This window comes from Neodiprion pinetum, chromosome 2, assembly GCF_021155775.2.
Source record: "Neodiprion pinetum isolate iyNeoPine1 chromosome 2, iyNeoPine1.2, whole genome shotgun sequence".
NCBI classification, from domain to species: Eukaryota; Metazoa; Arthropoda; class Insecta; order Hymenoptera; family Diprionidae; genus Neodiprion; species Neodiprion pinetum.
In genome coordinates, this window is record NC_060233.1 from 7,042,190 (window position 1) to 7,066,195 (window position 24,006).

Here is a 24,006-nt window from a genome sequence, read left to right on the forward strand (position 1 = left end):
GCCAGATGGAGTACGGTACACTGCAATAATAGCAATAATGAGATATTCATCAGACATTACAAATATTAGATTACAAAAAAATGGTACAATTACATAAACAATATTACTTAGAACTATAAGTTACTGTAGAAAATAAAGATCTGTGTTGGTTGGTATGTGCAGTCGTTTAAAGTTTATCATAAAATAAATTTTATATTACTTCTATATAGAGAAGGAAAAAAAAACATTTAAGAAAGAGAGAGATACGATATTACGTGTATGCTTATGTAATAATCTAGGGATTATGTTATAAGAAACGTAAATATAATATATTAATAGATTACACAATACGAAACGAATTACTTTTTGCCCACTGCCAAATCCGTGTGCTGATCTTATTTTATACAGCAAGAGATCAGTCAACAATACACGAAACTTATACATACTGCCTAACACGCGTTCAATTTCAAATGACATATTTACGCCGGAATAAATTATCAGAATACAAGAATTTTCGTTTATATAGTTTTACTCATTTTTTCCTGCTCTTCCCATTATTCGTTTGCGCGAGGCGTTTCTTTGCGATCTAGAGTACATCATTACCATTTTCTGCATATCGAACAATTAAAATTCTTAACGACTCTCTTATAATTTACGAACTACACTTGTAAGATTTGATATCTGCTATACTCAATCTTGCTCTCAACGCAAGTTGTACGTTATTATTTGTTTTTTAAAAGCCCAGCAGCATAATTTAATATTACTCATCGATCATATCTAATTGCACGGTCGTATTTTTATTTATTTCTTTTTAAATCACACAAAATTAGTGATTTCGTGTAAGAATGTATCGATTCATATACATGCGAACACAGTATAAACTAGATATCAAGTAGGTGAAATGAAATAAAGTTTGCTTCTTTAGAAAGCATCAAGATTTATAGATGTGAATAGAATTTTGAATGGACCTTCAGGATCGTTTGAAACTCTATTTTTTTTTTTTTTTTACTAAACTTCAGTATTGAAATATGTGAAACGCATTTAAAAAAAAACTGCAATACAGTTTTGTTAAACACCGAGTAATTTGTCCAGTCTTTCCGTCGACATTTTCCTTACAAGAGGAAAAAACCGAAGGCGTTAGAAGATATACCTAGATTTAAGTTGATACGAACTATCATAATTTTAGTATAAAATTCTGCATTAAATGCTATTTTCGGTATAGAACAACACTGTGGATAATATAATAATAGTAATAATGATAATGATAATAACAATAATAATAAATATCATCTAATCACTAATTTATGTCATCTAAATTGTAGTTAGAAAACGAGCTTTCTCATGTAAGCCTTACGTGTTATGATACAGATGTTTTTGGTTTCACCAAGGACACATGTATATTAAACGGTATAAAATTGCATCGGTTCAAAGCGAGCTTTGAAACCATGAAATATACAATGTCTTGTGTGTTGTGACTGATTGATACTTAGGAATAGGTGAATTGCACAACAATGATTTTTGTTAGCTTATAAAGACAGTAGAATGTGTTATACCAAAAATCTACTTGTTAGGACCAATTCAACGTTTACTAAAATGCACTATCGAGAACATGATCAATATCTTGCAGCAGTGAAGTAAGCTTGATCACATTTTCAGTTTCGATTATCGTACTAATTTTGTTATATATGAATGTATAAGTGTATTTCTATGTGTTTACGTAAGTATGGATGCACGTATGAATGTATGCACAGATAACCATATACAATTGACAATAATTATGGCAGTCATAGTTTTTCATTGTCAGAATTTCATATATATATACATATATATATATATGGCATTAATCTTTGTATAGTTTTTCATTCATTAATTGTATTTCAGTTAAATATTCATTTTAGTACATCGATCAGTCTCACAAGTATAATTTTACGATTTGTATAGAAATTCTATGATGCAAGTGAACTATTCGATGATTAAACTTTTTTCTTATATAAATAGTATTTACCCAGTAAAATCACCATATTTGTAATATGATATTTATTACTTTCAGTATTGACCGATATCCATGCTCATTCTACAAATGGCATATGTTTTCTTTCGTTTACAGCTTCATGACATTTCTAAAATCCACTCTTTCAAAAACTCATTCAATGTGTCTACCGGTACTTTCAAATTGTAATTAGTTCCAATTTTATTAGATCAAGTAGTAGAGGAGTAAGGGATAATCTTGCAAGTTTGTTACTCGCCGCCTTGTTTACAGTGAATTTCATTCATTAATCCATCAAGGCATCAGTTATTCGACTAATTATTAGTGATCACTCATCAGTCAGTTCTCAGTGAGATGCCGAATGATAGTTCAGTTCATTTTATGCAGCATTTGTCTTACTACACACGATAAATCTCTTAGAAGCTTAGTTACATGTGAAAACGTTACATCGTCATAGAGTACGTATTTGAAATATGTGTATCAAAGATGGTTGTATTAAAAATGTTTAAATTGAATTTATTTAAATATTACTTGGCACAGGATTTTTTCTAGTCTGTATGTATAGTTTGGGTGATAAGAATATAACTAGACAACATGTTGGATTAAAATTGTATGTCTGATTAAAACAGCAGTGTTCAAGGTTTCTTGAGATATTTGATTTACAATTTAAATTGCACAATGATATATGTTTCGCTACAGACATATAATCATGGCGATGATATTGCTGCGTTCTTTGTCAAGTAATTTCTTGCTCCGTACCTGGTACATTGCACCAATTCCATATTTTCTATAAAAGCGTTGAATGTTTATTATTTGCTGATTAATTTAACTTTACCAAGTTTCGTTCTTGTTATGCTATAAGATAAAAATGAATTTTACTAATTGGTATAATAATTGGCAAATTTATGCTAGTTTTGCTAAAGCAAATGGGTTACAATCAAGTTAGGAGTTAATGATATACAATTTTATATTTTCAATGGTATCTATTAATTTATTTAAATGTATCTTTCTTTGCTGCTGATACTTTACCTCATACATACAATAAACATAAAATACAAACATTTCTGTTTAATATAAACGGTGTACTGTAATTATCTAGGATGGATGATGCATTCCATTGAACGAAATATAGCATATTTTCGCAGAGAAAATAAAAACGAAAAGAAAATTTCATATATTTACCGCTATCTCCGAACCTCGCACATATCGAATGAAATAATTCAAATTGAATTTGATTTCGAATTTTTAACATGTCATTCTATAGCGTAAGGTTATTTATTCAGTTCAGAGTATTATGGAAACACAACTTTATTGGTTGTGTTCCTTTATCGATATTATGCTGACATGAATAACAATCATTTATTGCGTTTCACGATTTATGAAAAATGTATGTTCAAGTCTTAAAAATGTAAGTCATTTTCATTAAAAATAGGCGATGAAAATAAATAAATTTCTCAATATATAGCCAATAAATTACCTGGAATCAAACATTACCCTCTCCGGCTACGTGGCGAGAATTTGATTATAAAGAATTGGATATTTAGTTTGCATAAAAAAAAAAAAAAAAAATGAGTATAAATTTGATACAAATAGAGAAGTACTAGATATTATGATTACACAAGAGTGTATCGCTAAAATAAATAAGTATACCGATAATCGCCTTACTTTTTATGCACTAGACCATGTGGCACAAGAGTTTGCACTTTCAAAACTTGGATAATTACGTTCAACATTGAAACTTAATGGCGACTTGATTGAGCGTCCACATTTAAATGTACAATTTATAATTTGTCAGGTAACAAGATGATTTATATCGTTGCCTGACAAATTGCAGATTCGATGTTTGATTCCAAGCGAAGAAACCTACGTGTTCCTCTGCTACGTTACAAAGATTGTCAATGAGCCTAGGTAAGACGGGCAGTAAGTAAAGACTAATTTGTTTAGCTACTCGGATAAGTGAGAAAACACCGAATATAGTTTGTAAACGAATTAGCAGAATATTGACATTCTACGGAACTCGATCGAAGTACGAGACTTCAGAGACGAATGGGAACACTTTGCGTGTTTCAATTCTAATTACAAAATTTAAGTCACGTCGTTATCTATAAGTTAATATTTAGTTTGTGCCGAGCGAGATTCATTTAAAATTAATGAAAGTTTCGCAACAGATTAAATCTATAAAATCTGTAAACATATTGAAAATTGCTTACTTGATGTGATTTTCTTACAACTTGAATGGAAAACTATGAACTGAGTTGGAAAAGCGAGAGTTTCACTTCTTTATTTGTCATTGCGGAATAACGTATTTAATAAAGATGTGTGTACCACAGGAATCTTTGTGCTATTCACTTCGTTACGTACCCATCTTTCAAAATTAGGAGTCAAGCTTCCCAACTATTCATTATCAAAGGTTGTCTATATATATACACACCCAAACACTTCGGCCTCAATTTGATAGCAGATTTCAATGTGATTAAGTCCATAGCTAACATTGAATTATTCAAAACTCAGTGCCTTAACTGATCTAGTTTCCTTACTCTCTCTCTCTATACACATCGCTGCTGTTTGTTGTAGTAATAATACTGCATTAATATATCATCATAACAAATACGATGCTATTTAACAGACTTCATGTTTTCATTACATAATTATATTACTATTATTATTGCTATAATTGGATCTGAGCTCTGTTACCCGAACACATTGATTATCATTAAGGACATGGGTCACCTGCGTGCCAACTCAGATTCGAAGGATTGGGGACCGAGTTGGATGACACCTAGACAGGCTAGCTGTGGTAAATCTGTTATCGCTCCAAAGTTGCATGTGGTCGTAAAGACCCAACCGTACTCGTTTCGTTTTTCAATACATGCAAATACCTGAAAGAAAATGCGACTTCGATTCTATACGAATTATGTGACAAAGTATTCCATTCTCTCACGTCAGCCACATCACCCAGTCATTGTCGCATAAGTCGCATAGAATTGAACTTGAATTTTGTTTCGGACCAAAATGAAGTTAGCCGCAAGGTAGAGGCATTAATTAATATTATTGTACCTGTTATTTGTGCCCAATAAATTTTCAAAAATGAAGATGAATTTTTCGTCACAGTAGGCGTAAAGTACGGGATTTTATGCCTAGTTGGCGTCAAGTCGTCACATGAACGTTTTCCCGTACTTTACGCCTACCGGGCGTAAAAAAATCTAACTCTATACCCGCGAACATAAAGGTTTTCTCGTAAATACACCGACTATGATGGAAAATATTGTTCGTATCACGGGTGTATAACTTTAAATCCCTCGTGTGATCGCGCAATACTCGTGGCGTAAAGTACGAATTGATACGAAAATAGCTATATCGAAAATTTTTTAGAAATAATTTATTTGGTGAAAGATTTGGCGTTAAATAAGGTCCGATAATTCTAGGTTTGCAATATACAGGAAAACGTTGTTCTTTACAATATTTACTAGTTGGTTTTGAACTTTTGGCTCGAAATTAACATAGCCCGTGCTACACAGTTTCAATTTCGATTCGGTGCTAGTTGGATATCAGAATTATTTTACGTCAAACAAAACTACATTTTCAAGACAAGTGGCTTACAATTTGAGATGTATAAATCTTGAAAAAACATTGATGGTATTTAGTTGTAAACTATGATAGTTACTCTGATCCGCAAAAGTCAGAATGTTTTCTTGAAATAGAGCAAAATCTAGCTTTGTCATCGTACCATTGGTTTATCAAATTTTGTTTTCATATATTCTGGCTGAATGATTTTGTCATTATTACATTGAATAATGTCATTTTCACTAATTAAATTTTACAAAATGAGCACGTAACTTCGGCTTGAAATCACGTGATTCCTATATTTTTATAATTCAGCACTTGATTGAAAAAGGTTGACCCATGCCTTTAAAGTTGTTACCTAATTATAGTGTCATGGAGCATTACGCCATTTATTTCAAATGCACATGTATATTAAAACGTATGATCGCCATTAGGATCTTTTCGAACAAATTATTACACTCAAATTTTTGTTGTTTCTTTTTTGGACCCAAATATGATTTGAAAGATGATTGGCATCTCGGAATACCTATACAATATTCACATATATATATATATAATTGCATCAATAGATTGTCTCAGAAAACTCGAGCTGTGGATGATGAGATATTTTACTACCAGTAGATGAATTAAAATGACTTTGGAAATAAACAAAATAAAGAAAATAATAATAATAATAATCGCAATAGACGAAAAATCTCGAATAACTTCCTAAAAAAACTGTCACGAGTCGAGCATTTTTATTTAATTTTTTTCACTCTAAACATCTTTTTTTTTCATTTTTTTTTATCTTTTCTCTCTTTTTCAATAACAATGTTTATACTCCGCGAAAATTAACACTATCATCACAGTGTTTTGATCTATCCAGCTAAGTTTTATCTTAGAATAAAAACTTTTGAGTTTTTTCTGAACACTTAGTCTATTTGTTAGACATTTGATGTTTCTTTTCTTCCTGACTTATGAACAGTCACGAGTTAGCAGGCAGTAGATAAACTAAGTATTAATTTTTAAAAAATTACAAACGCTTTCATATTATCTAACATACATTACTTGACAAGTATATATATATATATATATATATATATATATATATATATATATATATTTTCTCTCTTTCGAGACTTACTCATGCACAGCCTTTGCTGTCTGAGTATGTCTTCATAAAACTGTGACAATAATCACAGAATGATAAGGTAAGTAAGTCATTGCTAGAATGTACACCTACCTAGCTACATACATGAGAAAGAATAAATTAAAACTCTACAAAAGATTGACATTAATTAGCAATAGACTGTCTGGCAGAGGCGTGTATAGCAAAATCGACTAAACGATTCTCGGAGATGTTGACAGTTTGATGCGAGCTCGTGATAACGTTGGCAGGAGATGCTACCGAGATCGGCTTGTACACAATTTGGTCTATCTGTTTCAGAGGTACCAATTTAATAGGTAGGTCGGAGTCTAACCTGATTCCTTCAGTTACCGGGATCGTCTTGAGTTGAACACTCTGTACAGGTATTGTCTTGACCTCCTGCTTAACAGACGGATTCGAATTTGGAATTATTTTCGCTAGCTTGCTCTCACCAACTCCCTGATTGGAAGATTCGTCATAGCCCGAATCCGAAGAGGAGTCACTGAACGATTTGGTGACCGGTTTGGGAACGGTCGGTTCTACAGTCGAATCTAAGCTGTGCGCTGGACTCGCTGAAGCTGAACTGTGTGCAGGACTCGCAGATGCTGAACTGTGTGCAGGGCTCGCGGATGCTGAACTGTGCGAAGGACTACTGCTCACTGCATTTGCCTGTCTCTGTCCCTCTTGCCTGGCCAAGCACCCAATGCAAGGTTTTATTAATGATGGGTCGATCATCACTTCTCCATACGGACCCTTGAATATCGTACCGCAGCAGATTGTTTCTCTGAAAAAACATTCCATCAAGGTTATTTCAGTTACCACGAGATACAAATTTACGTGCACATATCTAAATTCAAGAGCTTTTTCTCCAAAGCAAAGAAATTGGTTCAGTTACCTTTTGAAGTAGGTCAGGTCAATGAAACCACTGACTGGTATTTGAGGCAGTCGTCTTTTTATTCCAGATTCACCTTGTTCCGCAGCTAACCTTTTTACTCCTGTTAAACCATCATCGCTTCCGGCAGGGCTGCCAGCACGGCTTGAATTCTTACTGCCTCCTCCTGCATTATCTGGTAGAAAGTCCTCTGCAAAGAATAATCGAATTCTATATACATTTCTCCACCTTCAATGAATGAAATAAAATATGAAGAAAAAAATCTTGCGATTTTTTAATTCATCAAGACTTGTCTTTCCCCAAGAAAATAAAATTTACTGGTACTAACCGGCGTACTCATCACTCATTGCAGGACTTTGTTCCCTTTCACGATCAGGTTTCAGGTAAACATGCTTCTTTTTAACGATCTTCTCATGTTTGTCTTGTACTTCCTTCAGTTTTTTCTTATTCTTTGACTTGAACTTTGTCAGAGATTTTATTCCAGGTCCGGCACGAGCATCAACGACCTATATAAAATAAGATAAATTTGAAGTTTTCTTTCAACAAGTAAAACGGTAACGTTATTATTTGTGTTCCTAAGTATACTGAAAGCTACTTACGTGACTCCAATTACGGTCGCTTCCAGCAGGCAACTTTTTCCAACGTTTCACCAGGAGAACACAAGCATTACATATCTCTCCTGTACGGCGTTCCAGAAGCTGGAAACATTCTATGAAATCATCCTCGTACTTTTTGCTGTCCGTAAATCGTGAGCTGGAATGAATAGAAGATGTTAAGTATTCTGTAGTTTTAAAAATTATAATTTCAAATTAATAAAATATGATAAAAGTCAAACCAACTTGGAAAATTATAGGAATAGACACCAAAGGTTTAATTAATCAGGACTTGATATTCAAATAATGCCCTTTAGGGGATGGAAAATAAATGATATTTTTCTCAACAAGTTTTGACAGCCATATAATATTTTATTTTTAATTGAATGGAATTGGTTTTGATTCTTTATAAATAAAAAAGAATAATTTTACGCGTTTCTACCAAAATAAAAATCGTAAGTATAAATATCAATTCAAACAAAACAGTTCCACATATCACGAAAGAATTACACTGAATTACCATCAATACCACAGAAATAAGATTACCAAAAAAAAAAAAATCAAATAATTATAGAAATTCAAAAAATACACATCATTGAGAACAATTGGGGAAATTTCGACAATGCAAGTAAAATTCTAAGATACCATCACAGAACTCTAACAATAAGACAGCAGAAACCCTATGAAAACATCAGAAGTTTTTTCAACGGAGTTATAAACTAACAGATATTGAAAAAATTTCCAGGATTGTTGAAAGTTCCCCAATTTTTTCAATTTTGTTTAATCGACTTTACAACTTTTTTCGTGAATGCGAAGCGAATGAAATTTGTGTTTACAACTTCAACGTCAGAAAGAGTATCGAAATAATTGAGTAAAAATAAAAAACCGGTTTCCGGCTAATGAATACGTAAAAACATCACAATAATTACCTGCTCGACTTGGCTTTGCAGATGCAACAGCCTGTAGTCGACCGATACACCTTCGGCTTGTGAAAACTAAACATACTGGCGTTGGTTTTGGGATCTCCACGTTGTCTCTCTGAAAAAAAAAAACCGAACAAATATAAATAAAAATAATCCTAAATCGAAGGCGTACTTTGTATCACACATGTTTCTCCAGGGAGACGTGTGACGCGGTAAAACGCACGGACGCCAACGGGGGGGGGGGGGGGGGGGGGGAAGAGACGGGAGAAAAGGCTTCTCTCCGTCTTTCTCATTGCACCCCGCCTCCAACTGCCGCTGCTGTTACAATTTCATTTATACCCGGTTGCTCAACGCGCTTTCAAAAGTTACAGGCAAAGCTTGCGTGTACCGTGCGTACGTTTTTATCGTACTGGTATTTCTTTCTCGTTTTCTTCTCGATTTCGCAATCGAAACGCGAGAGGCGCAGATGCACCGCCGAATTATTTTTGTTACCAAATGATATTGCAATAAGCGTGTAACGTTACTTCCAGCAGACGTACAACTATGTGCATACAAAAAGAACCAGTATGGAAGCCCAAATGACAGTATGAAAAAAACAGCTAACCGGCACAGATCTGGCGGTTTTCTTTGTTGCTTTTTTTTTTTTTTTTTTTAACACGCATACCGATCGTACGTCGACCGCGCAAGCACGAATTCAATGCAATTCGTATGTATTGCCGTTTTCTCACTTATCGCGATGTATCAAAGTGTCAAGGTCATGTAGTCAAGTTGATTAGCTTTATAATAAAATCAAACTTCATGTCCGGTATTCGGTAGACGGGTCAACTGAAATCGTCAATGTTCGAATTTTTGTGTACGTAACTTCGTGCTAGACGGACTTATAATTAATTATATTACATTTCGTTGATAACGCGCGTGCATCCATCTTTGGCGGCGCACGTTAGAGAGCAAGATATAACGGGAGCGCGAAAAGAATTACTGAAATGGAAAACTGTCCTTCACCGAGTTATATTGCAACAGTAAATACGCGGTCCAGGAATAGATGGAGGAATGGAAGAGAACTCGGTTGCAATATCGCGAAACACCTTGTCTGACACATGATCTAGATCATAACGATGCGTTTCGCAAATAAGAATTATCTTAACGATTGTGTATCTGCGTAATGTGCGTAGAGAATAAGAGTATACTTGAATATATGTACGAAATTTTCGGCAACTTTCAACGCCGGACACATTTCTCCGTTGTGAAACGTCACGCGTCCCTGTCCTAGACTTACTTTAACGCTCCGTTATACAATTTCTATTATTTAATCTGAACGAACTAGGAAGAAACAGAATGTATTTAGGTGAAACCGCGATCGAGAGACGCGCAAGGCACGTATAAACGTGCCCCTGACACCATTACCTGATACTTGAAACTTTCATTCTCATTTTTACTGTCGCTGTTAATTCCGCAAAGTGTTACGTACGAATAAAAATAAAAAAAACATATCGAAACACTTTTACTCGACGTATGTATTGTAACGTACTTGACGAGGTTTGGCTCGTCTAATTAACGAAACGATACAGGCGTTGCAATCAGTTGAAAAACCGTTTCTCTCATTACGTTTTCGCGGATGTAATTTTTTTTACCCAGAGTTTACTGACATTTCAGTGAATCAGGAAGGAACCAAATCAGTTCCTTGGTATCAACGCAACGACGTGTGTTACATTTACGACATACGTAACAATCGTGAGGCTGACTGTGGTTTGGGATAAAACGATGATAAAACAAATGCAAGAAAGTGAGAAGGGGAAAAACCCTCGTGACTGCCTCCGATTGATATTACACGGTGAAATTTGAGATGTCAGGGTGAAGTACGCGACTGCATGTAATTCCCTAACAAGAAAGTGGAGCAGTGGAACGAGCATGACAGATGGAGAGACGCAACGACGTGCGCGAGAAGGAGGCAGGCATGGCGCGTGGCACCGCACGGCGGTCGCCATAACCAAACCGCCTCGCATCGGTCCTGAGATGTACCGACAAGGAGAGAGACATGCGTGCGATAGTCGTTTGTTTGCGGATTACATACACGTCGACGCTCGCCAATTGTCAACATAACATGGTCAGAAATTGAGGCAACGGAACTTCAGTTGGGGATAAACAAACCCTGCCGCTGTCAAACTGGAATTCACTGACGTGCAAGCGTCAACGAATATCGTGTGCACGTCGGCTGAGACCCCGCCATACGAACGCCATGACAGATGAGACAGTACGCAAACAAACAAGTCCACTTGCGAAATAGAACGGCGTCCCATTTTAGGAAGGACTAAATCGAACGCTGATAAAACTCGATTGTCCAAGTAGAATAAAGGAGAAAAAGAAACAAACGAAAGTTATCTCACGATAATGACAGATATCGGCGGCATCTCGTCAGATGTCAAACGCGTGGTAGAAAAATGCGAAATATTTCACAAAATCTCATAGCGTACACTTTCGGTGAAAGTTTCGATACGTATATTAATTATTAACAACGATCGAATGGCACGGACCGGCAACCGACCGGGCAACCGGGAGAAATGCTTTTCTCAACGTTACGATCTTACCCACGCGAAAAATATTTGCTGTTAGAAAATGCTTGCTCTATGTCATGATACAGCAGGCTGGCAGTTCTACAGCGGCCGGAGACGCTGACGTTTAGTCACATATTTCTTGATAATAGAGGGATAAACGAATGTGACAATAGTTCCAAATGTAAATAGCTAATTGCGCTGGCTAAATATGATAATCTCGCATTAAATCCGCCGAGATTATCTAATAAAACGCTAAAATTAGTATGACTGATTTGCTTACCTTTTCAATACAGGTGACGGCCGGATTCAAGAATTCTTCAGCGCAATCTTAACGCGCAGGCTTTGGTTCACGCTGTCAGTCAAACTGGCAGCTTTTAGATGACAAACTTTGGAAACTACTTCATGCCGGAATTCTGTGATATTTTTATTTACCGCATATCAATAGAATATTTTATAAGACAATACACACCGCGCTTCACTAAGATTTTAATTTACAAAATGTCAAGTGCTCTATCTGGCTGTCAGAATTAAGCTTCCGGTTATCGCTGATTCGCTTCCTGTGCGCCGTTTGAGTTTTGTTGCTAGACGAGAGTTTTCGATGTCACCGCTAGAGTGCGTGATGATTTTTGTATTATCGGCATTGAGCTGTGTTGTCAGTCGTGATGTCGAATTTTAACGTTCGAATCTTTGGATTTATCCTACAGCACAAATATTTACTAATATTACGGCAACTTGCGGGCAAAATTTGTTAATTTTTCTTTCTCCAATATCACCATTTCATCCACAGAGAAATAATGCATAGATACGGTACAAATCTCGTCGACATACGAGATGACTTAAAATTTGGGGTTACCGCAAATGCGCACGTTCATTCGAAACAGGTTTTCCCCGTCATTGCAGTATATTTTGAGCTGGTATTTTTACCCAGCGTAGAGTAAATAGTTGATACTTTTGCTCAATGCTACTCAATTGGGATTATATTCTCGCACGACGAAATAATTAATTATGTAAACACTACGAACCACCAAATGGAGAACGTCATATTTCGACAGTTTATAACAATTTCCACCGGTTGATTCAGGTTAAATGAGGACAAGTCCGTTTCTTTGAAAAGTAAGAAAGCTCATACATTTAAATCTGTGAGAATAGAGTGAACATTAGCAACAATTAAGAGGATTACAAAGACTCATTGATATACTCCTTGTTAATTCGATTTGGCAGCTCGGAGAGCTAAGACGCCAAAGGCAATGACATTTGAATGCATCAAGATTACTTTCGTCTCTTAAATGTTTCCCGAAGAAAGATCGCAAGGCATTAAATGCATTGTAAAGCAAAGATTGTTCCGAGTTTCTAGTCGATTCAAAACGATCGAGATATTGCAAATTGTTCTAAGCGTATAACGAACTGATCTCGTTAGAAACCATTTGTTGACGTCGGATTGACGTATCGTATGCGGCATACAGTGTTTATTTTTTCCTAGAGGTCGTAGACCACCTGCCATCTACTGTAGATGATTCTAACCTTCGTATCAAGAAGATAACGCACGACGATCGCGCATGCGTTTAAATCTGTTGGCGAGGAAAATTTCTTGTAATGATACAGGTGAGAACAGCTGATCTCTCGCACTTGACGTTCCGTGGACAACCGCGAGAGAGATAGTAGTTGTAAAAAAAAAAAAGTAAAATTACGTACATACATACGATATACATCGATTACTTCTACTGTCAGAGAGCTAGGCTTATAGAATATAATGACAAATACTAGTTTGTACGTTAATGATAAACGCGTAAAATAGTATTTTCATAAAAGCTTATTCTCATTTCTTTTCTCAATTATAATATTATTTTACTTTTGTAAACAATGGCCAGTTCCTCACCGACTGCGAATAATTCAATCAATGGTTACAATTTTAAAGTTGTTTTGCTCGGCGAAGGTTGCGTAGGAAAAACATCTGTCGCTCTACGATATGTCGAGGACAAATTCAACGACAAACATATCACCACTCTCCAGGTATTTGAATCGTCATTTTTTTCTCTTATCCTATTTGGAACGATACGTGCATACATAAACCATTCAACTTGTAACCTATTTACTTATTCGCAGGCTTCGTTTCTTAATAAGAAACTCAACATTAATGGAAAAAGAGTGAATTTGGCTATCTGGGATACGGCAGGACAAGAAAAGTTTCATGCCTTAGGACCCATCTACTATCGTATGTCAAACGGCGCAATTCTGGTATACGATATTACCGACGAGGACTCGTTTCAAAAGGTTCGAAGAGTGAATGAACACCAGCTTGTAACATATATTATTTTATTTTATTTTATTCACAATTAATTAAAAATAAATCAGTAAACCGCGTATTGAGTCAGAAGTTTGGATCAATAATCATCAAGATGCGATATTATAATTGGATACGTAAATTTACAATAAGCTTTGCTCCGAAACTTGTTCAATTGAGGATACCATTTAGATACAGCGATATTATGGCTGACAATACTTATTTTCTCAACTTTATGTGAAAAATATGGAGTTGTTTGATTTGAACAACTTGAATACTTTGAAAATAACTGGATTAAATTTTACTTGTTTCTTGTGCAAGCTGTTTCGCATCGGCATCGATAAAAGTCAAGTAAAGTTTCTTCGACTTTACACCAAAGAAATAAACGATGTTTATGTTGCTTTAACTCCATCATCCATTCTTACAAATTTGTGATTTACCACTTTTCATTTATTATCAATTTCTCAATTGCAAAACTACTCTCATTAGTTAAGTTGCCTTTCATTTTTATCAATCTCCTATATCAGTTCTACACTTCGTTATATTACTTTATTTTTCGTTCAAAAGTGTAGAATCATTATTTGATTCCTCATTTTTATATTTATATATTTATAGGTAAAAAACTGGGTGAAGGAGTTGAAAAAGATGCTTGGCAGTGAAATTTGCCTTGTCATAGCTGGTAACAAATTAGATCTTGAGAGGGATCGGAATGTAACACAGGAAGAAGCAGAAGAGTGAGTTACACGTTGTTCGCTGTTTTGTTCTAGTAAAGTATATGTCAGTTCACATTATAAACTTCATAAAAGTATTTGGACATCACTTTCAGAAGACCTAAAAAGTGTACAAAATCAACAAAGAAAGAAAACGAGTATGAAAATATCTGTCAACGAACCTGAATCTTTTCTCTGATAAGATAATCTTGTTTTTTATTTTTTCAATCATCAATCTGCTTTGTTTAACCCAGCATACAAAGTTATAATTAGACTAGACTGAAATAAGAAGAAAAAACAAACAATTACATGCGAAATAAATGCACAAGCACAGATATTCATTATTCCATTTCATTCTTATCAAGGAAGCAAGCTACCAATCTACTATTTTATGTTTAACAGAATCAATTTATACGAATTATTTCCTCAGATATGCCAGACAAGTTGGTGCGGTCCACTTTCACACATCAGCAAAACAGAATCAAAACATTGAAGAAATGTTTCTAGATTTAACCCGCCGCATGATGGTACATGCGGATATGGTTGAGCAAAAATCTACTCTTACACGGTCAAATAGCACGCGACGGAATGTCGTGGTTGTCGAAGACGAAGCTGAGCAAGAGAGACCAGCTTCAAGCTCCTGCTGTGGAGGATTTTCGCAAAGTTCATCATAGGTCGATGACGTGGCTTAAGTTTTTAGGGGGTTTGAGTTATACATAATTGTATATAGCAGTTGTTTTACAATTATAAAACACGAAAATTTGCAAATTTCAATGTGATCAAGTATACTGTAGTCGTTTTGAACACATACAGCCTGTGGATCAAGTACGAATTAGGTGGATATACTTACAGGTATATGAAAACGTAATTGTATTCAATCAGATCAGTGTCTCATTTATCAGTCGATCATAAAAATTTAACAATAATTGAAATTGAAAATAAATAAACTTCTTATTTATCTGTATTTCTTTGATAGTTTGAAATTTTTACCTGGAACAAGCCATTTAGAAATGTCAACAGTAAAATCAATAGCTTACCTGCCTACCGAAGACGAGAATACAGGAGATATTTTACACTATATGTTAAGCGATATACCGTATCATATGCACGTGGTTTACCAAGAGTAGAACAGAGTGAACATTCAGCAATATTTTAGCTGAAACACTTCCACGTGTACTTGCATATATTCAAATATTTAATCATTAATATTTTAGCTGATGCTGTAACAACTTTACATTACTCGCAGTGTTAAAATGTGAAAGAAAGTTATATATCATGCTTATTTCAGTTTTAATCCCATGTAAATTAGTTAGCTTCACATGGATTATTATAGGAATAACTTGTTACTAACGACTTTGAAACTTTTTTGCTATGGGAATTTTCAAGAACCTCGTGAAAGTGTTTAATAAAAGTGTTTTGTACGCAAGATAAATTTGTGTGAATCTACCATTGAAATTCCAAAACATTTTAGACAGCATAATGTTCCTATTGAATGCAAGCTCATATATATATCTAATAGATATAAGTATAATTAATGTATAACGTTTGAACGAAGAAAAAAATCAAATTTCAAATTACTGACGTATTTAGATTGTAGAAAAAGATTTATAAGGACGCCTATTTCGCGTTACTGTTCCAGACTGTGTAAATTCATAATTGTCTTTGACATGATGTTACATACCACTGTATCGAATTACCGAACTCGTACTAGGGACTTATAAATGATGTTATTATATAAATTACACTTGTTGTTTTGCGTTGCCATATACTGTATTTGTAAATATATTGCTGTCTATTGGCATATATTTACACGAATAAATTTAATATAATTTACGACCTTACTGTTTTTTCACTAGTATAAGTCTTCGAGACTCTGTCAAATAGTGTTGACGATATTTTGTTAATTTAGGCGAGATTCTGTATAAATTAAAGAAATGAGAATTCGATTGGTATAATTTGATTTTAGTACTATATTGTTTTTATTCAGATCCGTATGATGTTCGAAAGATAAAGATACAATGTGCTATTCTATCACAGGTACATGGATCGTGCATACATTTAGTTATCCTAACATTTACAGCTCTTGGTCAGAACTATAATGCAATGTAACATATGATGATATTTCACTGAATAATGTGTTGACGTGTAAATTATGTATTATCCGGAATGACGAGTCAACCTATGACTGATGTATTTTTTTTTCATGTTCGCAAGTGGCAATTGTGCAATTACGTAATGCACATCATATAGGAATGTCAGTGGCAAGTTATTTATATTTTCGTAAATTGTGTGCATGTCTCATATTGTTAGATGTGCGACAGAACAAATTCGTTTCACACAGTTACAAGTTATTTAAAAAAAAAAAATTTTTTTTGTTCTTTTCTAAACACATTTGTTGAAACTCTCTCTGAATATATTTGTAATTTCTTTCAAAACAAATTATTCGCGTATGCATAAGATTTTTTTAAACTTACAATTCAGTTTCTAACCATGGAATGGTTATTTAAATTCTTGTCTGTTTAACGCTGTTGAAATACAGTTTTTGCGTCGCCTATTACAATTTTTATACTCAATTCGTTCAAGATTTCTGTATTTTGTTATATAGGTATATCTATTATCGATTGCTGAAAATTGATACTTGAGAAGTTCAAATTATGACATAAACTACGAAATATGATAAATGAAAATTACTATATCTCAGTATCTCACTTATTCGTCGTTCTTATGCCAGCATAAAACAATATTGAATAATTTGCTAATTCGATTATCATATTTTTGTCACTGTTCGTTATTATATGTATTTATATTTTATTCTTATACGCTTTTTTCAATACTTTATTTAAAAATCAGTACTATATTTATATGTATATATATCTATTCTATGAATTTATACACCATGAGATTATTTACAATTTATAAATTACAGTACGGAATGTGTCGAAGATTGCCTAACATTGTGTGACAAAATTCTTTGAGAATAATAAATTACTATTCTATGTAATATAATTGAAGAGAGACTTGGCTTTGGTTACCATTTACTGGAATATTGGTAAAACTGTAATGGGTATTACGCAAGAAATTCAATAAAGCTAAGCAAACGCACATCTCAAATTTTATAATTCGAATATAAATGATTATCTTTTACAATACTATAATGGTCGAAAAACTTTGTTACCAAGAAATATTCAATCTTCGATAATCATTCCGTAAAAAATATAATAATTACTAATTTTACCCATTTAATTAGACTATTTTGTGAGTATACCTACAGTTTACACTGATTACATTATATGACGTTCTCATCTATCTTTGGTATGCAGTGGTAATTTTTTCCCTTTTTTTTTTTTTGTATAAATATTATTCACATGTTAAAAACTGTCATACAACACTGATCAGCTTGCTCACATTCATTCTACGCAACACTCATGACGATCGCAGCATATTTGGCTAGAAAAAAAGTTGTGCATTCATTATTGTGAAATACTTTACGAAGAAAACCTGTGTATGTTCTACGATTTTTGCTTTTCAGCAAGTATATAAATTAGTAAAAAATATCAACTATGCTTTACACGACAAAGACAAAAAGGAAAATATTTTATAGAACATTACACAAGAACGTGTGTTCAAACGTGAGGCTTTTTTGTAGATATTAAAAATTGGATTTGCGTGTACTTGCTACTGTGATTTATATAAAAATACTATATGCTCATTATTGAATTGTACTCATATGTAGGATCCATCTTGTGAATATGAAAATGCTTCGAGCTATATTCGATAAATAAGAGAAATATTATTCAAAATTAAATAACTGACCTGCAGTGTCTCTTCCAAGTCTGTAAATTAAAATTTTTAAAATCGAGGCAAATATAAAAGTTTTACCGATGCAATGATTTATGCAAAAATGAAAGCCGTGGAGCAAGTGTCTAATGCGCTCAAATTAGATTTTTTTTTTTTTTAATTAATTGACACATGTACTTTCATATTCCCCACAAATCCAATTTGAACAATCTGATTAGTGTTTCAGTCTGTTATTTGAAACGAGTACCAATTTTGTTAACGTTTTATAGGCCTTTAATGAATCAACACTTTTAGTAATCTAACCCAGTCTTAAATGATGAATATTTTATCTTGGTACATGAACAAAAAGTCGGTAAACTGATTGATCGGACCAATTGCTGAAAGTGACATTCCTCGAGAAGATGGAGCTCTTACTAAATTAGGACCGAATACTACTGCCAGATTATTCGATGTCATCTTGTTAAGATCACTTCTGTCCATTACCTACGAGTGTTAAAAAATATGAGTATTTGTTCCATGGCCACGACGTTCCATGAATTACAGTGAGAGAAACAATGAGAATTAAACTCACCCTGGATAAAAATTGAACGATATATTTCAAAAGACGATAGTTAGCTTCAGGTAGTTTTTCAAGAATCAATATCTTAACTTTCCGAGGTCGTTCGTCTTTTGATAAACCTTTGGAATGATGAAAAAAGATGAATGGTAAATAGGGTCTAAATAGATGTTAATGTAGAACATCATCGGTTCAGAGTTGTTTTTACTTACTTTGAAACTGGGTTATTTCATCGTAAAGTTCGTAGGTCATAAGTGGTTCGTCCAGTTCTCGAAGGAATGTTTTTAGAAGTACAGCCGCTATGTGAGGATCACCTCGAAAATCTACAGGCAATCCCAAGTTACAACGGTTTTGAAGTTCTTTGATCACGGTTACATTGGCTGATCTTCTGAACAGGCCTTCAGTTTCCAATGCTGTCGAAGTAAAACAATGATGTTTATTATTGTTTGCGCACTGATTTGCAAGAAACATTGAATGATGTGCCTCACCGTCTGGAGTATCCAAAAATTCTATACACTGCGTTACTATAGGTGGTATCATTTCGTCGCCATTATTTTCTCTAATAAATTGTAGACTTGCGCCGAATTGCGTTGTTGCTACCGGAGTAACGACAGTTGTGGGTGGTGGACTTACAGGTACATTTTTTCTATTTTTTATCATTAACTGTTCGTCGTGTCTGAAAATTAATAAATACTTGATGTTACATTTGTGGAAAGCATTGCACTCCCTAGTTTCAATACGAAAATTGTGTGGATGGATGAAACAGAGGTCTAAGTCGGTTCACAACTTTTTCAGATGATTGGTTGCAGATCGACCTTTTATCAGTAGTCAAAACTTTGTTACTTCTTTTTATGTTTTTAACCATAACTTTATAGAGTAAGTGACACTTTTTATGGCTTAATTATTTCTATCAAAACCATCTTGTGAAACGTTATTCATCTTGAATATGTATATGGTATTTTGCTACATTTTAATGCCAACAACAATATTTTACGACTTATACACCTTATTCTCACATCCTACATAATTTGGGGGAAAAAACATAGTCAATTCCAGCTGCTTACTGTAAAACTTGCTGAGGAATACAAAGTTGATCAAGATTGATATGTTGTGCAAGCTCCTCCAGGTAATTAACGTACATCATTTTGCGCCCAAATTTAGCACTGAAAACAGGGAAAACAGGTTAAAGGAATAACAAAAGCTTCAGTAATTTCGTATTTTCTGTAACTCTTACCTAATCACTGGTTTAAAGATTTGCCAGACAAATCTGATAAAATTTGTTGGGTGTACTAAATAAAGAGCCTTAAGATTTTTCTTATATTTTCGGTCAAAAGCTCGATATGCTTGACGCAACCATGCGTATGGCGGTTTATTTTTCGATGTCAGACCATGATGAAAGTATACTAAGCTGTAATCTTGCTCGACGAAAGTGTCCAAGGTATGTGTGAGATATCTGGAGAAATTAATCATTCTTAACTGAATATACATTGTTAGAAAATTGTTGTAGTATGGGGTGCAGCGTCAATATTTTTCGTCCCACGTAATTTGGGAATAACTTATTTCACCTCAATAACTTAGCATGATTGAAGGTCTCCTCGTCATTTGACGGCAGCTTACAAGCAGACACAACAATCACTTTTCTCCCTGCACTGTCATCCCCGACTACCTCAACAATCCCAAGTCTCGCAATATCAAGGTAATCCTCCTCGTCCACAAGGTCACCTTCGAGTGCTGCCAGATCGTCCGCTGCTTGTAATAGAATATCGTTATTCAATACTTTGCACAATTCTTTTGTTCATATTCCTTATTCAGGTGAAATTCTACACTATCTAATCAACAGTTTTAATATTGAACATTTAAAAGTTATTTATCTTCAACATTTGAGGGATGTACAAAGGAATCCGAAGGCCACATACCGGTTTCAATAACAGGTGCATCCACCAGAGCCTCTTCAAAATTTTCTTCTATTGTTCCATCGCTTACGGGGCTCTCTAAGTAGTCCAGTCCTGTTCCAGCGCAGCTAGCACTTAAATCTAACTTTTCTTCGAGCAGTTCTACAGCTGTAAAGTGTGACTTCGAATCAGTAAACGACTTTGAAGAAAACGTGAACTAAAGTAGTGTGGCAGATGTGATATGTTGCTTGTTCAGCTCCAAATTACTGGTCAAAAATGTTGAGGTAAGGGTAAATTACGGTGTACGAGATGATTGAAATGTCTTATTAATTAAATTAAATAAATAAAGCGACTAATCTATGACGAACCATTCATGTTGATATGTAATTAAAAAAATGTTTTTAGGTATGATTCCCATGTTGAGGAACAAAAAAACATGTGGAGAAAAAGAAAATCTAAGGAGCGAAAATTTGCTAGCAGCTTTAAGTAGAACCATGTTAGGGTGAAATTAAAGTTGCGAAAGCTTGAAGCAAAGCAGTTAGAAGTATAAGCAGCAAGAATATGCCTTAATAACTTGTTTGGGATCTTAAGCTGACCTCTTAGTATATCGAAGGGAGACTTTTGTCCTCGGAAACAGATAGCAGAGGGTGTCTAGTAGCTAGAAGGATTATACCAACTTATTACATAGTCTAAGGTCACTGGACACCCTGTATTGAGTGGGATGATAATCAAAAGAAAGAAAAGCTGGTTAAATTCTGATACACAAGGTAAGACTTTGGTCTCTAGTGGTTAGTGAAGTTTGAATGGATTTTGCGTGGATCTATTTCAGAAAATTTCAAAAGTATTACAGAGACATTGAACGAAAATTAGGCAAAATATAATTTTTGCTACAAAACGAACACGCCTCGTTTACACCTTACCGCTGTCCGAAGTTGCCTGGAGTTCGGTGTCATCAAATTCCAAGTTGGGCTCATAATCATGATAATCCGACAGACTCGGGTACGGGTCTTCGCCTTCATTGTTCATTGCTACCACACAGACACAGGTACGTCAATACACATGAAGGGGTTTAGGACAGGAAGGTATTGCAAACGTACGACAAAGCGGTGGCAATTTCTTATTCTAAATCTTTGAGTAACCACACATTAAAAGTTTGTTGTATCGATCTGCCCACCTTTCACTCACGGAGCATAAAGTATTTTCTCCATAAACGATTTACGAGTCTTAATGCTAGGTAGGGAATTCGTGCGTGAATCTATTCATGCTCCGCGCATCTACGTAGGCAAGCTGTTGGTAATTAAATCCTATTTACAAAAATGAGAACCAGGGAGGAAAAGGGTGATTTTTACCACAATTATTCTTGTAAATACACATAGCTTTGAGGCATGCATAGTGGAGACATAGAATCAGAGATAATACCGAGCATATAATTATTGTTTGTTCATTGCAATTAAAGATTCGTCACTTATGGAGTGTTTCTGCTGTGACGAAATTATTGAGGGCGAGTAAATACAGATCGACACTTCGAAAGTCATGCGTTATTATTAATTGTACATATTATACATGCAAATTGGTGGGCAAATCGTGTTAAAAATAAAAGCATTCAATCCAGCACAGGTGTATTGTGACAAGTGTTTCCTTAATTTTTCCATTAATGAAAAGCATTCATTAGGAGATGATTGTCGATTACAAAACATGTAACGAAACGGATGTTTTTTTTTTTGAAATAACAAACAGTGGATCGTCCAGGGAAAATTGTAAACGGTATAAACAGTACTTCGGTTCGTGTTTGATCCAACTATTTTGTTTTTTTTTCAGCAGCGCACGTTCTTTCCCAGGGATAATTTACTCCTTCAGTGATGACTTTGTTTTATTTCTTTTTTTTTTATTATTGAACAAAATTTTCGCACCTCTTGTCAATAAATTACCCTAACTATTGAAACTCAAGTTTATAAGTGAAATGATGATTTTTTAATATCCAATGATAAAAATTGGATACCGGTATGCACATTCCACTCTGCCCATCTGGCTGATTATTTGACTAATTTAAAAGTTTACATAAGGCGATATTTTCACATACGTTTTTTGCCGATGTTATTGACAGACTTCATGGTGTCAACTCGTACAGAATAAGAAAATAAAGAGATGATTGTAATTACACCTCTAGAGTGTTTGACAAATGTTTATTTCGCATGATTAAAATTACGAAGCAAGAAAAAGAAAAAAGTAAAACTATATCATATATCGGTGAAACTATGAGAAAAGAAAAGGTGGAGTTGTAAGTAGGCGACTTTCGAAATAAATTTTTTTCTCTCCACTCTTCAAAGATTGTTTGCTTATTTCTCCCCCACTATCGCTTCTCTAACTACGGAGAGTCAAACAACAATTGCGTCGTCGCGTAATATGGTGGGAGTACGCGTTACGTGCGTGCGTGTGTGTATTTACATGTAGATGTGCGTGAGTAAGAACGCGTTATAACCTCTGTGACGGCGGATGTAATATTTTTAAGATAAGGAGCGTTCGAGAATCGAGTAACGAATGCCACGATTTGTCAAACATTTTTTCAGACTTTTACTTCCGACGCATCGAATTGCCGAGTGATATTTAACTGTCAGATGCGTGCCGTTATCGATATAATCTATTTCAACCTCCAACTGACTTTCTTACCTGTCAAAACTCTGGCTGGACTTGGCGTTGGTTGATAGTCGGCTTCCATAGTTGGAAAATAGCCTCACCAGGACAAAAGAATGTAATATTGTGTTGTTTTTTTTTTTCCCTTTTTATCCGAAAATTATTTTCACTATTTCTTTAGACTTTGCCACATCGTTATACCTGATAACGCGAACCCAACTACCTACGCAAGCACACACACTCGGGACACACTTTCATCCGCATCTGCTCAAGTGTTTGGTGTCGCGACTCAGTTCCCAGCCTAATAATCGTCACCTCCCACTTCAGATCAACGGCTACTTCACTACTTCACATCGTTTATAATCGATTAGTGGATTGCTGCTACTTTCAGCTTATCTCAGAATGTCGCGCGACAGCTCCTCTATGTATATAAAATTTCAATGGTGGCGTGATTTCAGGGTTGAAGACGTTTTGCAAGCTTCCGATGTCCAAGTTTGATGTCGCTGCTATCGGGGGAACAAG

At 34.7% G+C, this 24,006-nt stretch overlaps 3 protein-coding genes across 6 annotated transcripts; 1 reads left to right on the plus strand and 2 right to left on the minus strand.

The window, feature by feature from the left end:
* Positions 1–2,466: 2,466 nt before the first annotated feature.
* Positions 2,467–11,985, minus strand: LOC124213108 (uncharacterized). The gene is made up of 6 exons (XM_046614013.2): positions 11,897–11,985; positions 9,071–9,179; positions 8,148–8,301; positions 7,877–8,054; positions 7,552–7,738; positions 2,467–7,440 (listed from the first exon to the last, which is right to left on the minus strand). Exons 2-6 carry the CDS (start codon positions 9,142–9,144, stop codon positions 6,804–6,806), a joined length of 1,230 nt encoding a protein of 409 aa, XP_046469969.1. The 5' UTR covers positions 9,145–9,179; positions 11,897–11,985; the 3' UTR covers positions 2,467–6,803.
* Positions 11,986–13,206: 1,221 nt separating this feature from the next.
* Positions 13,207–18,494, plus strand: Rab21 (RAS oncogene family member Rab21). The gene is made up of 4 exons (XM_046614018.2): positions 13,207–13,626; positions 13,720–13,887; positions 14,513–14,631; positions 15,038–18,494. The coding sequence occupies exons 1-4, from the start codon at positions 13,477–13,479 to the stop codon at positions 15,279–15,281; spliced, it is 681 nt and encodes a 226-aa protein (XP_046469974.1). The 5' UTR covers positions 13,207–13,476; the 3' UTR covers positions 15,282–18,494.
* RhoGAP68F (Rho GTPase activating protein at 68F) lies at positions 17,904–23,841 on the minus strand. 4 transcript variants are annotated; one of them, XM_046614009.2, is made up of 10 exons: positions 23,521–23,840; positions 21,774–21,881; positions 20,878–21,021; positions 20,527–20,710; positions 20,196–20,414; positions 20,026–20,124; positions 19,450–19,637; positions 19,174–19,374; positions 18,977–19,083; positions 17,904–18,888 (listed from the first exon to the last, which is right to left on the minus strand). In XM_046614009.2, exons 1-10 carry the CDS (start codon positions 23,567–23,569, stop codon positions 18,715–18,717), a joined length of 1,473 nt encoding a protein of 490 aa, XP_046469965.1. In that variant the 5' UTR covers positions 23,570–23,840; the 3' UTR covers positions 17,904–18,714. The 4 variants fall into 4 exon arrangements, with proteins under 4 accessions (XP_046469965.1, XP_046469966.1, XP_046469967.1 ...); XM_046614010.2 differs by having other exon boundaries at positions 20,527–20,707; positions 23,521–23,839; XM_046614011.2 differs by lacking the exon at positions 23,521–23,840 and adding an exon at positions 22,934–23,455.
* Between the last annotated feature and the right edge of the window lie 165 nt (positions 23,842–24,006).